Source organism: Delphinus delphis, chromosome 13 (assembly GCF_949987515.2).
Source record: "Delphinus delphis chromosome 13, mDelDel1.2, whole genome shotgun sequence".
Lineage (NCBI taxonomy): Eukaryota > Metazoa > Chordata > Mammalia > Artiodactyla > Delphinidae > Delphinus > Delphinus delphis.
The window spans coordinates 12722177-12739301 of NC_082695.1; the positions used below are offsets into that span (position 1 = coordinate 12722177).

At 35.1% G+C, this 17125-nt stretch overlaps 1 protein-coding gene across 3 annotated transcripts in view; it reads left to right on the forward strand.

Annotated features, from left to right (window-relative positions):
• MED13L (mediator complex subunit 13L) overlaps positions 1-17125 on the forward strand; it is a 295894-nt gene that overhangs the window by 160600 nt on the left and 118169 nt on the right. For 2 of the 3 annotated variants that reach the window (XM_060028113.1, XM_060028114.1), the window contains exons 3-4: positions 872-956; positions 12489-12572. In XM_060028113.1, the coding sequence (XP_059884096.1) occupies positions 872-956; positions 12489-12572 (169 nt within the window). Of the gene's footprint in view, positions 1-871; positions 957-12488; positions 12573-17125 lie in introns of those variants that run through there. The other variant, XM_060028115.1, reaches the window with a different exon arrangement.

Below are 17125 nucleotides of genomic sequence, written 5' to 3' on the forward strand. Positions count from 1 at the left end.
CTTTTGTCAAGACACCAAGTAAAAGACAGAGGAAATTTTCTTCTGCAGATGTTGTTTGCATCCTTTCAATTTTTTGCTATGTTGAAATGAACTAATATAGTATAGAAGAAAATTAACTATCTTCTCTAGGGCATTTTATAATTTTTACATATGAAAAGAACATTAGGAATACATGAAACATTGTTAGTCTGTTGGATTCTCTTGTGTTAGAGTTACTTGTGGCTCTAAGTAATGCTACAACATATTTCAAAGGCAAATATGATGCTTCCCCAAATGTTAAACATTAATGAAATCATGAGTTCAGGAAATAAATTTGATGTTATATTAAGATTTAATTTTCTGACATTCTCCCTATAATCATGTCCTTAAAATCATATTCACATACTGCTTTCAAAACATTTAAAGAAATTTGTGTAATGTCATTTTTGGATATTTTTTCCTGGTTTTCTCTCTTAAAATACATATGGTAACCTTTGTATTAATTTGTGACATTTTGTTACTTTAAATAGAACTTTAATAACAAAATTAGTCTTTGTGACATTATTAGGTAGAAAGATTAATTTGAGAATTTTGGATGATTTCAAACTTTGAAGAGGCAGGTTGGTAAGACCTTTATGTGGGGGGGATTGTACCATGCCTATATTTCAATAACTTTAAAATCAAAACACATTATTCCCTTCTGTACATAAGTATCTTATGACTTTGGGCAATTATTTAACTTCTTTTCTGTGTTTCAGTGCGATTTAATCTACTTAAATTAGCTCATTAACCTTGCTTTAGAAAAATATTTTTAAAGTTTCTTTTATTTTTATTTGGATGCCCTGCTTACTGGTTCATTTTTTTGTTTTGCTTTGTTTTGTTTTATTTTCAGTTGTGGAAGAAGGACTCTGGGAAAATGGCCTTTCCTACGAATGTCGGACGCTGCTCTTCAAAGCGATCCACAATCTGTTAGAAAGGTAAGAGAAGGAATATCATCACGGTGGTTTTGACACACCCACGTATAATGCTAGATACTCAGAGGGTTTCCTGTAATTCTGAAAACACTTTCACATACAACTTTATAAAAATGTATATAAATCTCTTCTTTCTTTTTATATTGATACAATTTCAAACTTAGAGAATTTCTAGGAGTGGCACAAAGTACTCCATATATCCTTTCACACAGCTTCACTAACAGTTTTTCTTTTGCCCAGTTTGCTTTATAATTTGTGTGATTCCTCACCCTCTCACCCACCCTGCTTTTGCACCCAATGTGAATCACGTGTGTGCATGTGTGTGCATTCAGATTTATTCCCTTAAACGCCTGAGAGTCATTTACACACTTGAGATTCTTTTTCTGTAACTCCGAAGTATTTAGGTATACATTTCCTGAGGACAAGGACATCCTCTCCTATAAGCCCAGTACAATTATGAAAATTAGGAAATAAAACCTTGATAAAATGCCATTATCTAATCCATAGTTCAACTCAGATGTTCCCATTTGTCCCAGTTACGTTCATTTTAGCTTAACTTCCCTCCCCCAAGATTAGTAGTAATCATGCATTATATTTAGTTCTCATGTCATTTTAAATCTAGAAGAGTTCCTTAACCTTTCTTTTTCTTCCTCAACATTGACATTTTGGATGAGTTAAGGCCATATGTTTTATATAATGTACCTCAATTTGAGATAGTTTCCTCATGATTAGATTTAGTTTATGCTTCTTCAATAGGAGTACCATAGAAATCATGTTGTGTCCTTCTCAGTGTATCGAAAGAGGAGGCCCATTTGTTGAGCCTCTCATTATTGACGATTATTAGCATTGATCCCTCTTGTGAGTGGTGTTCTGCCAAGGTTCTCCACTGTAGATTAATAAGTAACTATGATCTTTGTTATTTCTGTCTTTGAAATTAATAAGTAATTTGTGGCCAGATCCAATGAGATTGTGTAATTATCCCATTTGTTATGAAATTCTGAGTCACTTGGTTAAGCTTCTATTGGTGGTCCTTGTCTCTATCAGTTATTACTTGTATGACTGTAATGTCACCATTCCTTCTATTTGTTGGCATTCTTTTGTAAGGAAAAGATTTTCAGTTTCTGCCATGGATTGATTATGTATTTCTCTTTCTCCCTTAATCTTTCTATCTATATAAATTTGGAAAAGAGGGATTCCTGTTCTACTCAGTGAATTATAATTTATCACTATCATTTAATTTGATGCCTAAGTACTTGCAGATTCGGCCGGGGGGAAGCCCCTTCATGAGGGCTCCTGTGGTTTTTTGACCTGTCCTCATCATTGTTTGAGCACCTCCTTACTTGCTGGCATAACAATATGTCCCAGGCTCTGGATGGTGTTTTAAGGGGAGGCATAGATGAGAAAGAATGGATTATTTAAGAATGTCTATGGGAAAAACTTCGTACTTCCTTCCCTGAGTTTATATATAGTTCTTTTAGGTGATCAAAACTGGAAGGACATTCTAGTACCTTTAAGTTTCTTATCCAAGCTATTATCTAGGGTAATATCACTGCTTAGGATTCTTAAGTTACAGTTAATAAGTTGTCATAATTTAAGTCACTCAGAAAGACTTTTCCCACCAAATTTATCTATTTTTCATTCTGAACTTTTGTTCCTGCTTCTGTGATTTGGAGTAGACCTAGAGGCTATCTGTTACTAAGGCAGTATATTTTAGAAGCACTGATTTTAAGAGTTGAGTACTCTTAAATATTCCAGATATTTGGCAGTTCTTTCTCCCATTGCAAAACAAAACAAAACACACGTATACACAAAGTCCCTTCAGGAAAATGTGGAAAATTTACTATTTCCATAATTCTGTGCCAGAATAAAGCTCTTATATCTGTATAGTAATTAATGTACCTTTAAACACAGTCCTTTTAACATAATTTTTTAAAATTAATTAATTAATTTTATTTTTGGCTGCGTTGGGTCTTCATTTCTGCGTGCAGGCTTTCTCTAGTTGCGGCGAGCAGGGGCTACTCGTGATGCGCGGGCTTCTCATTGCGGTGGCTTCTCTTGTTGCGGAGCACAGGCTCTAGGCGCATGGGCTTCAGTAGTTGTGGCTCACGGGCTCAGTAGTTGTGGCTCGCGGGCTCTAGAGCACAGGCTCAGTTGTTGTGGCACATGGGCTTGGTTGCTCTGCAGCATGTGGGATCTCCCTGGACCAGGGCTCGAATCCATGTCCCCTGCATTGGCAGGCGGATTCTCAATCACTGCGCCACCAGGGAAGCCCCAATAATTTTTTAATGTATATGGAACAAAGTACATATTTTTAAAAATTGTAGCTCACTGTGTTGTTTTTTATATCATAATTCTTTTCAGAAAAATATTAATGAATTTGTGATTGAATTGTATTCTTTTTAGTATTTTGTGTTTTAAATGGTAGCATGTTTCTTTGTTGGAAGAAAATTAGAAGAGCAGAAAAACTGGGAGAAAAGAGAAATGCAGAAAATTAATTCATTCTGTGCTCATGTATTCAGAGTTTATGATAGAAACTGTAGTCTAGGTCAGATTGAATTATTATTTTATAAGAAAGTTAATTGTGTCATATGCAGTATGTCATGCAATAAAGCTTGAGATAGTTCAGAAGAACTTTGGGTTGGGCCTTGGTTTGATTTCAGGGTCTGTTATTTGGACAGTTGCCCTAACCTCACAAAGTCTTAGTTAATGCCCTTTAAGTTAAATGTAGGATACTATGCATCTTGAGCTTTTGTTAGATGTTGTATATGATGCCTGCCACATAATACTTGACCTATTTTCAGTAATTATTAATTCCTTTTCCCCATAAATTATTATTTTGCGTATTTTAATTTGAATTCTCCTATAGGAGTTTATTTTGAAACAAAACAGTGTTTCTTTTAGAAAATAATGAATAATTAAGCTGTTCCGCTCCCTTTCTACTATTAGAATGGGTGAGTTGAGATTCTTTTGAAAATTTTTAATAGTTCTTTTGTCCTTTAAAATAATATTGTCTTTTCATCAAACTTTAAGTAACTGTGTTATATGAATGAAAATTACCCTACTCATGAGACAGGGAAGCATTTTACATGATTGTTTTTAGCTCTCTTTATTCATTGTCAACAGAAACTGGGTTGGCTAATACATGCTTGCCCTTTTGTTCTTCTCATAGCTTAGAGCACTTGCTGTAACTTACTTATCTGTTTACAACCTAAATTTATTGAAATACAGTTTACTATCTTACTCTCAGCAATTTTCTGTTATGTCTTTGCATTTCTGTTTAGATAAGATTGACTTAGTTTCGCTAACAGAAGTATTGATATTACTATTTCCAAGGTTGGACACAACATTAAAAGTCATTTAGTCTGTTTACCCAGCTAATTCTGGAATACCATTCTAAATATAATATCCTTTTTATGTATTCCTTGAATACTTCTGATTATGTGAGCCGAACTTTCCAAAGTTCTTTTCATCTTCTGAGAATACTCACTGTTAGAAAGTCTTTCTTATGCTGAGCAGAAGTCTGTCTCCCTGTAGTTTTCTTTTCTTTACCTTGATTCTGTTCTTTGGGGGTCATATATAATTCATCTAACCCTACTTCATGGGGTGGCCTGTTTACTCTCTTGGTCCCCTAAGTTATTTATTTTTCCTTGTTTGTGGTTCTTACTATATATTACTATATATCCTTATATATTCTTATTATATATCCTCACCGCTTTCCTCCAGCCTACCAGATATTCCTCTAGTCAGTTCAGTTCTCTTCATTTTGATTGCCACTGACCTACTTTAAAACTTCATAAGTGTTTCACGAAGTATTGCAGTGGCCTCTTTAATCAATCAGGTTAGACTCAGTTATGCTGCAGTAACAAAAGACCTTGAAAGCTCTTACTGTCTTTTGACAGTTGAGGTTCATTTCTTGCTCATGCTGCTGACCATTGTGAGTCATTTACTGCAGCACTGCTCTATGTCCTCTTACCTCCAGGCAGGAATTATGCTGTTGGGGCACCCCCTGTCAAAGATTCCTGCTAAAGAGCAAAGAGCAATGGCAAAATACATAATAGCGCATTCATTGAAGCCTCTGTTCAGAAGTGGTACATGCCATCTCTGCTCATATTTCATTGACCAGGACATTTACCACCAAGCTTAAAGTCAAGTGGATGAGAAGGTATTATCCATCAGTGGGAGGTACCAAAGTCACATGGCCAAGCTTGATGTCAGTGGGACAGGGAGCGATAGCACATATTTGGGAAAAGGATACAATCTACCATACCTCTTAATTGAGGTCTTCTCTCTTCTATTAACCTATACTCCAAACAGGTGCTGTTTATATTACTAAAAACACAGATATGTTTCTAAGACACAATTATCGGTGTATTTATACATGTTTTTGAAACCTTTGAGCCATATTGGCTTCTTACGGTATTTTCTTCACCTGTGATTTCTGAGTCACAATTTCAGTATCTGAAAGTGTGTAGGCCTTCTAAGTCTTATGGTTTTAGATCATACAATCATGGTTATTTTTCCTCTCTTAGAAGGTAGTGTGCTTCCTGTTTTCTTAATGATCAATTATCCCTTTTTGGCAAAATGACCAGAATAATAAAATACCATTTTGTTTTTTTACTTCTATAGAATATGCTAATTTGACTTGACTCCCCCGCTTCACCCTTTTGTGCCTGCTTTCTCTCTCTTTCTCTTTTTAAAAATAATGCTCTATTTCAGACTGTCTTCGTCAGTCTTTGCAATTTCATGGGATTTTGTATGTATTTCTAATGAACTTGTCAAAGGTTACACTTTGTATTTTAAGTTTAGGTTGTCTCACACTCAGTAATAGAAAAGCACTTTGCTGTGAATAGAGTTTGGAAAACAAAAACCTGCAGGTTTTTTCAGAAATTTCATTTGGCATTTTTAACATTGCAGATTTAATGGCTATTACTCTTATGTTATTATAATTTGTATAGTTTTCATAATATACCATATCCTTCTCATGTAACTATTTAAATAAAGTAGAACATTTGGTTGAAAAGCTTTAAAACAAATCCAGGATATGTGTGCAGTTCATATCACCCAGAGTTTTTATTAATGCTTCAGTGATTTGCACCACATATGGGACTTACGAAAATCTTGCTTTTGTAGCTTTGAAGAAATACTTAAAATGTCTGCCATAATGCTGTCAAATTGTTATTATGTGTGGTAGTATACTTTAATTATAATTTTCTTAATTTTTTAAAATTAAACACAGCTGATTTTGATGGAAAGGTTTTGTTGTGTTTTTTTTTCCCCCCTCTAAAATGCAAATCATTGCTTTGCACACAGTGGAAGATTACACGGGTCTCTTGAAGCTGTTACGCTCTGTCCGGTCCATGCTTACTTAGGGAGACTTTAATCTATGGGTATTTGATATTTGTAAAACATAATGGCTCTTTGGAGTAGTCCATTGGTGCTGCTTTCCTAATGGATTGTCAGCCTATTCACCCACGGTAGTTTATAACACAGCTGTAAAATTGCCTTGGCTCAGAGCTTCTTATTTGCCAAGAGTTGGTGTTTAGAGTGAAGATACTCAATTTGGAAAAGTACAGTAAAAATAACATGGAGAAAATTGGAATTATATGATAACAGTAACATTATATTTGTAAATTAGTAGCTTTCAATGCCCTGTGGTACTGTGATCCAATAGAGGTGATTATCAGAGGGCAAAGGAGCAAGGTCCTTGGATGTGGCGGTTCAAGGATTTCAAGGCGACGAATATATTCAGTAGAGAATGGTGATAGAGTATAGCCCTAGTTGAAGAAATGGTTATGTGATACTGCAACATTGAGGATCCTTTGGTAAATAAGGTGATTAGAGGAGCTGGAAATGAGTAATTAATAAATTCCTGTTTTGTTAAATTGCTACAGTGTGCAGTTCTTTAAAAGAAGTAGAAAAATGAGCCTTTAGACCTAAGGGGCATGTGCATTAAAGGAAGAGACACTACAGACATTGTAGACACAAGTGAATGAAAGCATATATCTAATTGTAAATGTCTAGAGAAAAACATGTTCACCCTAAGACTAATTATTTCATCTATTAATATTTTTAGGACTGGGAAAGGATTAAGACTTTAAATTTATTATTATTATTAGTGTGGTTAGAGAGTGGGATTAGACACTAAATGTTTGAAAGTCAAATGGATGTTTCAGGTGAGGCTAGTCCTACAAAAGACCTTAGCCTTGCAGAGATTTTGGAGAGGGTGGAAATAATAGGAATTACTTGGCCAGAGGAGACAGCATCCACTAGGGCACAGTAGGAATCCGAAGTAATGAAGATAGAAGGGATTAGTTGAAAAAGGTTTCTTCAGCCTTAAATGATATGGGTTGGGTTTTTTTTTGGGTTTTTTTTGTTTTTAGTTGGGAATTGAGAGCACTGCAGTTTCTTGGGAGGAGACTTCATACATGTTTCATGTAAATTGGATTGGTAAGGTAAAGATTTTGATGCTGGTGAGGATGTTCTGGTATGAAGTTATATAAAATTTAGTCTATCTAAGTAGCTCTGTAAGTAGATGATAACACTGAGGGGCAGTTTAGTTGAGGATGCGGTAGAGGAACACTATCCTTGGACTTTTTAAATCTATGAAAACTGTCACACCTGCGTAATATGAGGGGCACAGAAGAGCCAGGCCAGTGGTGGCTCCCTTCTAAACCTCCCAACTATCCCGTCTGCGAAATGGCTTGCTGATGATTTATGCTGCGGCTGCGGCTGCGGCTCTTGTAAACTTAGGTCAGGTCAGCCCATGGCTTTGGGGTTAGAGATTGGGGCTTGCCAGCTTCAGAGTCAGGTTGTTCTTGTAGTTAATTATTTAGAACTGTTGGGCATGACACAGAAACATGTACACACACACAACCTGATTTCTTTTTTATTTTTCAGCACGTGTTTGTTTCTTTTCTTCTTGAAACAGTGATTTTCTAGGGAGGTAGTAGGGGGCTTGGAATTATTTCTAAAGAGGAATACTTACCTAGAACTGTTGCTTAGTAAACATTTTATAAATCTGAAATCACATTGTGATCTTTAAAGATAATATTGAACTACTTTACAGAATTTTGTCCTATCTTAATAGTAAGGTAATTTTGAAAATCTCAATAACAATGCTTGGCATTACTGAGTGGACAGCCAGGGTTAACTGATACATAGTCTTAGCACTATTTGTGATGTTGATTTAAAGCACTTTTTGGCAGATGAAGTTTGTCTGCTAGGTTTATATATTTATCAACTTAAATATAAATTTTGTCCCTCAAAAACAGTAAAATAAAGGTCGATAGACTTATAAAAGAGGGAAATTATATTTCTGATATTCTGTAGTTTTTATACCTTAGCATTCTCTCTCTTAAAAAGATTTGCTTAGCTTTGTTCTTCAAGTATAATTAAAACATATGGGCAGTAGTGCCAGTCTTCCTAAACATTTATTCTATTCTATTGTGTTCTGTTCTCTTCTCTTCTCTTCTGTTTATATTTGGCTGCGTTGGGTCTTTGTTGCTGCACACGGCTTTCTCTAGTTGCGGTGAGCGGAGACTACTCTTCACTGCGGTGCGTGGGCTTCTCCTTGCGGTGGGTTCTCTTGTTGTGGAGCATGGGCTCTAGGCGCCCGGGCTTCAGTAGTTGTGTCACGCGCACTTAGTAGTTGTGGCTCGCGGGCTCTAGAGCGCAGGCTCAGTAGTTGTGGCACACGAGCTTTGTTGCTCTACGGCATGTGGGATCTTCCTGGACCAGAGCTCCAACCGGTGTCCCCTGCATTGGTAGCCAGATTATTAACCACTGCGCCACCAGGGAAGTCCCTTCCTAAAGTTTTTTAACACCTATGTGAATTTCCACACGTTGAGTATCTACTATGATTTTAGTCTGGAGTGAGTGGTGATGGACTACAAAGAAATGAAGTACATAATTTTTTTCTACCTCAAACACATGCACACAAGAAAATTCAAATAACAGTGTGAGTCTGGCCATGATTAGTGGTTACAAACAAGAAGGGTAACAGTATTATACTGCAAATGGGAAAATACTCATTGGTGTATAATAGCATTCATTTCTCAGATATTTATTGAAGACCTATTACTTTAGAGCAGAACATAAAGCATATTACATAATAGGCACTTAAATATTTGTTGAATATTGCCAGTAAATAAGGTAGATAACTGTGTCTGCCCCCAAATTGCTCATAGCTTCTTGGGAGAAAAGAGCCACAGAAATGATTCATTACAACTCAGTGGAGAAAGTACAGAGTTGTAGATGTTAGAATGCTGTGCTGATCTGGGACAGAAAGGATGAATAGAATTAAATAGAGGAGGAAGGGATATAATGGGATAGGCAGGGATTCTAGGCCAAAGCAGGGTTAGTAGTGATTAATGGTAGTGTTTAGTACAGAAGTTCTCACTCTAGGATCTGCTTCCGAGTTCATCAACACTATGGAATTGTATGTAGTATTTTGCTTTTCCTTGCGGTTTTTAGGAGAAAGAGTCTATAATAACTTTCATTAGATTTTTTTTAAAACATAGAATCATGACCCCAGAATGATTGAGAACCAAGAGCTTATTAGTACCACAATATATTATCTGCTCCTGAGCCAGCATAGTCCCAGGTATCAATCAGGTGGTAGAACTGTCTTTCTTAGCAAAGCCACATGTCTCATCACATTTCTTCCCATAACTTAAAGTACAAAACACCAGATGGAAATACTTTCTGTATTGCTTAGTCTTGGAGGCTCCATGTGTATCTGTATATGTGTGTGTGTATCTGTGTGTGTGTGTGTGTGTGTGTGTGTGTGTGTGTGTGTGTGAGAGAGAGAGAGAGAGAGAGAGAGAGAGAGAGAGAGAGAGAGAGGGAGAGGCAGAGAGAGTTTCTCTTTTGGACCAACCACAGTTGAGATTTAAGAGACTGAGGAGTGTAAAAATTGATGGTGATAGTTGCTGAGTTCTTTTTACCTGTTTTTTGAGTAAAAAGAAACTTTGCCTTCATACTTAACCATATCTACATCGAACTCAGCAATTCTTTAATTCTCTATTGAGTTGCAGGTCAGGGCAGAGAAAGGGGGCACATTCAGCGTCTTCATTAATTTGGTCCCAACCTTCTCTGAGGTACTTGGTGACTTTGCTAACTTTCTGCCACATCACTGGTGACAGTATGACTTTTGACGACTCCCTTATGCAGAAATAAGTCAGTTGCAAATCCAAACTGTGTTAAAAACACTGCTCATTCAGTGCAATTGTGTGTTTTCATGTTTTCCTTTCAGTGAGAGGGAAATCACTGATCACATAGAAGCTGATTAGTGGTTGAAAATCACGTAAATCATTCATGACTCTCATTTGGAACCAGATGATTTTGGATTGAAGAATCAGTAGTTTCCATGGCTGTTTTGTGTATTAGTGATAATAACCTTTTGTTGACTTTGCCTGACAAAGAAATATGATCTGTAGTGGAAACTCCAGGAGATACATTAGCACAGAGAGTTAGGCTCCCAGCATTTTCATTAGCTTTTTGCCTTTTGCCTTTGTCCTTGAGTGGTCTTGGCTGTGCACTGCTGCTCTTCCACTCCAATCCCTCATTTGTTCTGGAATGAAAACAGTAAATAGAATTTGTGGGTTTTACTTCATAGAAGGGCAAGGGTTTTGAAACAAACTTTGTACATTGTCCTCTTTAATCAGAGATATTTTATGTTTTTCTTTCATATTATACTGTCTAAAGCCTTGAAGTTTTTTCTATCCATAACCTGTAAATTCATGTTTTCTCTGTTGTTGAATAAATGATTATTTTGAATTCTGACCTTCAAGACTTATGAGATAATGAAGTGGTATTTATTTAAGTGAAGATGTGTGTCAGTAGAAGACATTGTTTAATGTTTGATGTGATTCTGTACATGTCCTATTGCTTTCATTCTAAGCATTTTTGATTTTAAGATACACCTTCAATTTAATAACAGCTTTTGGAGAATAAAGAAACATTAATCAATTACAAGATAGATCTGGGCTTTAAAAATGAGTAAAGAACTGAGGAAATGTGACAGTATATATGTAGTCTACCTAAAAAACACAGTTAAGTCCCTTAACTAGGGAATAAACTGTGGCAATTTTATTTTTCAGTTTTGCTTCTTGAGCACTTTCACCTTATTGTGTATTCCATATTTTCTATTCTAACTTTAATGGGGTCATATAGTCTTTAACCCTAAAAAGCAAGTTTACTTATCATCCTAGGAAAACAGACTGGTTACTTTGAAAATGATTTTTTTTTTTCACTGTGAGCAAGGAAGATTGTTGTAGAAGTTCATTTTCAAAATAAAACTAGTTGAAGCAAGTGACTTTTTGATGAGACACTGCTTCAGATTGGCTCTGCCCATAGGGAGTTACATTGTGGCCAGCAGAAACTATTGCCATTTACTAATGCAAATCTGTAATGAGTTGGGTGAAGGCTTGAATTGTTTCCATCCTCCTTGATGGAGTGGAAATTACAGAGCCAAAAGCCACGTGCAGAATTGCCTGAATATTCAACAAAGAATTGCTGTGCTGTTCTTTTGCTGGTAGGTAGAACCTTGTATAGAAGAATTATATCCACCTTTCTGACAGGTTTTCTTACAAAATACGTATCATTTCATTGAATAGTATTAGAGATTACTGTATTTCATCAGTTTCAAAATGCACATTTTCTCCCACATTTTTATATTGTTAAAATTAGGGATGCTCTTTACAAATGATGGCATCTCACAATTGACTGGAGTTATGATATAGTTGTCATCTGCCTGTACTCTAGTGAACTTGAGCATAGCTACTTATATTTTTGTCACTTCAGCTGAATTGTGTGCACCTTGGGTATTATATGAGTTGAGTTCAGTTGCCATTAACATGTCTTCAGAAAGAGTACCCTGTGATTTGACACGGAAAAACAATGTACACAAAACGGCATGAAAACAGAAGCGGGGCACAATTTAGATATGAAGAAAGTAAAATATTCATTACTGAAGAAATGACTGCAGTTCCTCATTTTTTTGCAAAGCCATAATCAAGTGCTTTACCATGTCTACAAAAGGAAAATACCTAATTAGAAGAGGCTGTGCTATGCTTTTATTACCGAAATCCCTGCTAAAGAATTGACTACCACACACCAAGCAAGAAAGATCCAGCATTAAAACTTGCAAAAAGGGTGTCAGTGGCTTGGAAGAATATCTCTGAAGTACTCTTAAGAAATGCTGCCTATATTCCCAACATTCTTGATCACACAAAAGTTAATATAGAAGTGTGATTGGATTTGAAGTTCAAAAGTGTAAGATGTTTCAGGAATATATCAGCCAATTAATTCTGATTTTTTTTTACATGTATAAGAATAATACATAATAAAAATCTATACCCAAAGTCAGAAAATTCTTTCAGTAAGTATAGTGTAAGAATTTTAAGTACTAGGAAAACATTTTGACAGTTTAATTGGTGATGTTTTTATTTTCAATGGTGGATCTTATCTGTGATTATTAATTCAGCGACTTGCTAATTTGTTATTGAAACTGTATTCTTGATGTAATTATTGTAGGTGCCTAATGGATAAGAACTTCGTTAGGATTGGGAAATGGTTTGTCCGACCCTATGAAAAAGATGAAAAGCCGGTCAACAAAAGGTGAGTCTTTAGAATTCTTTTGGGTTTTTGGTTTCTTTTGCTTGACCACAGCTATCTTTGGGGAAGAGGTGAATGGAGGAAGTAGCTTTTATTTATTTTCCAATAATGTTAGTAGTTTAGATGTTTGAAATAGATTCCTGGATCACATTTTATTAAATACTCTATTATTAAATGTTTGTGGAATATTAAATCTTGACTAGAAAAATGATTATCAGTAACCCATGTCTAAGTCCCTTATAACCACACTATTTGGAATTGAATTACTCTATTTTGTTATTTTCATTATTCTAATTTATCTTTCTTCCTTATAGTGTTATGTGGCATAACTTTAAATCAACAGTCGAGTGAATTCAAATGGTGACAGTTTTTGTAGAATTGTTTGATGCCCCTTAAAAGTCAGTCAACACATCCTTGACAGTTGTCAAACCAGAACTGGGAATTACTTCTCTAAATAATCCTAAACTTTTAACCATCATTTATTATATGCATGGCTTTAAAGGCAGCCTTTGATACTAAACAAATACGGAGTTTTAGATCAATCAAGCCAGAATCAAAAACGAAAACCGTCAAAATCTAATATTTATCTCACTTTCCTTTGAACACAGTGTAGATTTAATTGGAAGTTGGTGACTATTTCTTTTTTTTGTAGAGCTGGGTACACAATCTTGATTCTATTTTACTATCCATGAACTTGCCCTAAGCTAAGGGTCCCACCTTCTGGCTGCAGACAGGTGCTCTTGAAACCTTATGTGGTAGATTAGATCTTTTGGATAGCTGGCCAGAATTTCAGCTGGCTACTCCTGCCACTTCTTCCTGTAAGAGATTTAATAGCAGCCTTCTCTCCAGCCTGTATGTCTTAAAGCTTTGATGAAGTGGTTGTGTTAAAGCTTTGATGAAGTGATTTCTGAGCAATGTAACCACTTCCTCATTAACTAAATCTAATTTATGAAAATTGGGATTTCTTTTTTCAAATCAGATAAATTAGGGCCTGGCTTTTTTTTTTTCCCCCCAAATCACCATGAACTTCCTTGAAATATTTCCCTCTTTTTAGTACATTTAGGATTTATTAAAAATTATATTTAAGTAGACAGTAGGTATTATGTGTATCAAAGTTTGCCTGTAAAGGATAATACAGATTTTAGAAAAAGGTACTAGTGTGCATGGGTGTGATTCTGTTTACAGATGCTTTGATTGATGGAGAGGAACTTTTTTTTCCTTCTATTTTTATCGATTTGGTCTAACTAATGAATGTTTCATGGACATAATTCATCTTAGCATTTCCCTAAAATTTACAGAGGACTTAGAAGTTTGGACTTTTACTGTCGAGCAGTCTGAATGGTTATATATGGATTTGCTTTAGTGCATTGTTCTTCTTTGCCATTCCTAGTGTGCCTCTCCATGCGTAGTGTGCATTCTCACAGCTGGTCACTGATGAATTGACTGAGCCAGTCCTAAAACTTTAGATCAATAGGTATAGATGTTTGTGTGATGATTTGAGAGGAATTTGGGGATGAAGAAGAAATGTAGAAATAAAAAAGGGATTGAAGGAGTAGCAATTAGTATTTTAATGTAAAAAATAATGTTTAAAAGTCAGATGTGCTTAATGATCTTTGTATAGCTTGTATATCTTTACACTTTATTTAGATACTCAGAGTCTTCCTAACTTAAGCCAGATGTAAATAATACATGTAATATATTTGGATATTTGATTTTGTGTAAAACTGGGAGGCTGTTGATTTCTGAGGAATGTAATTAAGTTATTTTATTATTTTTAAGACTTTATATTTGTGGTTGAACCTCGTGGAACTTCGTTTTCTTGTAGTGTAGAAATATTGATGATTAAAAAAACTATTTTAGAAGACTTTAACAATTAGAAAACATTTTAAAGCAAAGATTCAATTTAAAAATTCAGCATTTGCTATAATAAAACTTTATTAGGTGTAATGACTTTTCCACTCATTCTCTGAGTGGAAAATAGAGCATCTTCTTGGATGTTGAAACAGGATCTCAGGGCTTAAGTCATTTTGGATGGACAGAGTGGCCCTGTAGAGGAGGGCATTTAGAATAAGAAGAGTTGGGATCACATCCCGTACCTCTCTTTACAAGTTATTTGCTTTTAGAAAAGTTGTTTAATTTTTCTGGGGTGAACTTTTATTTTTGCTGTTATTGAATTGATAATAATCAGTATCTTAGAGGGTTATTGTGAAGATTAAATGAGTTAATTTATGTGGCTAGTTTATAATTTAGTTGAGAAAAAGCAAGAACAAATTAATCTTCTTGAAGCTTTTTTTTTTTTTTTTTTTAGTACATACCGATTTAGTAACCAGGAGAGAGGAAAATTTGCTGCCCAGTGTTAAACACATTGTATATACACATTAATATTTTTAGGAATTCTCTTATTTGATATCATTAGACCCAGATAAAAGGAATACACTTTTAAAGTAGTGATATTAGCCTATAGATACTTTTTTCAATAGATTAAAAAGACGATTTAACACACTATTTTATGTAAGCTAAAATAATTCTAATAGTGGCGACAAATGAACATATTGATGATTAGGTTTCACCTGTTCGATTAATAGCATATTACTTTTTGAGCTATCATTTCTCTCCATATTGATAGCAAAACTAAATCATTTGCTGGTGGACTGTAAAAGAGTTCTCAGTGTTAGATATGAGATGAAGTTTGGGATATTTATAGAAATTTGACCAGGCAGTTTCAAAAAGATAAAAGAAATTTATATCGTTTTTTTGCTATAGTAGCATATCTTTTGTTACTCATCCTTGGGAATATAATAAGTAGGAAAGAGAACTTGGCTTTGTCCTAAAGAGTTGTGACAACTAACATCAAGCATACAAAATTTCTGATTTCTAAGGTATGTTGAACTTGAAAAAGCCTTTGCTTTCAGAATATTCTTAAAAACAAACCAGTAAAAAAAATATGTTCTTTTAAAATAATTTAGAAATTGTTCCAATGATGGAGTTTCTTTCTATTGGAAAGGTGTTTATTTTCTAATTTAGTCTAGTTTCAACCCACATTTGACTACCACAGAATTTGAAGTTTATAATTCCTTAGTCTTTGAATGCCAATTTTAGCAAAATAATTGATTGCCCCCAATAACAGTTTGGACCTTTGATCTTTCCTAGTATCAGGTGTACAGTAGCTGAGTTAACACAAATACCAACTTGCCAGTGCATTTTCTGAATTAATTCACCATTTCTTCCTTGTGAGCAAACCTGCCCTACTGTGGGGTGATACTCCAAATAGCCTCACATGTTTTCAACTATTCTAATTATTTTTGTGTGTGCTGTTAACAGATGCACACACACATACACAATGGGAAGTACATTACTTTGGGTGCTTTTGTGTCATTTCATCTGGATATTTTCTTGACTCTTAAGCCTGAGATTATTTCTTTAACTTCTTTTTTTATGTTCTAACACTACCTAATGTGCAAGAGATGCCCTTGTCTTTTGGTTTTAGTAGCAAAAATCAGTTTTTGTGTAACAAGATGAAATATTTTGATGTAGGAGAATATTTTTTAGCACTTTAAAACTTTCATTCCCTCTTTTTCCTCACCTTCCCCTATCGCTTCACCTCTTCTTATTTTCTTTCCCATCCTCCTCTTTCCTGTACTTCCCTTATATTATAGCCCAGTCATCTGTGTTTCCTTCTTGAGGTGCAAAGATGAAAAGTCAGGGAAAGGGATCTCTCATTAGAGGGTAGACAGACATGTAAACAATTACTTACAGTGTGAAAGATAAAGGGAATCTCTTATTAATGTCCAGAAAAATTAAGGTCATTAGTGATGTGGTACCTTTAACAAGGACTAGCCAATGGGAAATTCATAAATAATAGTAATGGGACAACTTGGATTTATTAATCAACATAATAGTTTTACCATATTTTTTGTCTGTTTTTGGTGGATCTATAAAATAATGTAGTCATTTTCTGCTGGTTTATTTGATGGAAGATATATCAAAAGGTTCTGTGTATTTCGTCACTTGGATTTGAGAATTGTGTGAAAAGTGAGAAGACAGTGAGGTTAGAGTCCTGGGGAGCATCTACATTTACAGGATGGGTAGAGAAAAAGGAGTACATAAAGGAGACTAGGAAAGGTCAGTGAGAAATGAGAACCAGGAGGATCGGTGTCACCAAAACCATGAATTTTTAAAGTTTCAAGATTAATCAGCTGTGTCTACCAGAGAGACCATATAAAATACATTCTAAAAGGCAGTTATGCAGCCATGATGGACATAACATGAGCAGTTTCAGTGCAGTAGTCAATTTCAGGTTGCAGTAGTGAATTTCAGGTTGCAGTAGCCTGAGTTACAAATGGCAGTTGAAATGAAGATAGGAACGTAGACTTCTTATTATATTTTGTTATAAGTAGCTGCAAAGTAGAAAACTGTTGGATCTAGGAAGGGAGGAGACAAACTTTTAATAAGAGCCTATGATAAAACTAAGTGGTACTGTCTTTTGTTTTTAAAAGTATCTTTCATGTACCAGGCACTCTGCTTTGTACTTTCACACATTATGCATAGAGTGTCAA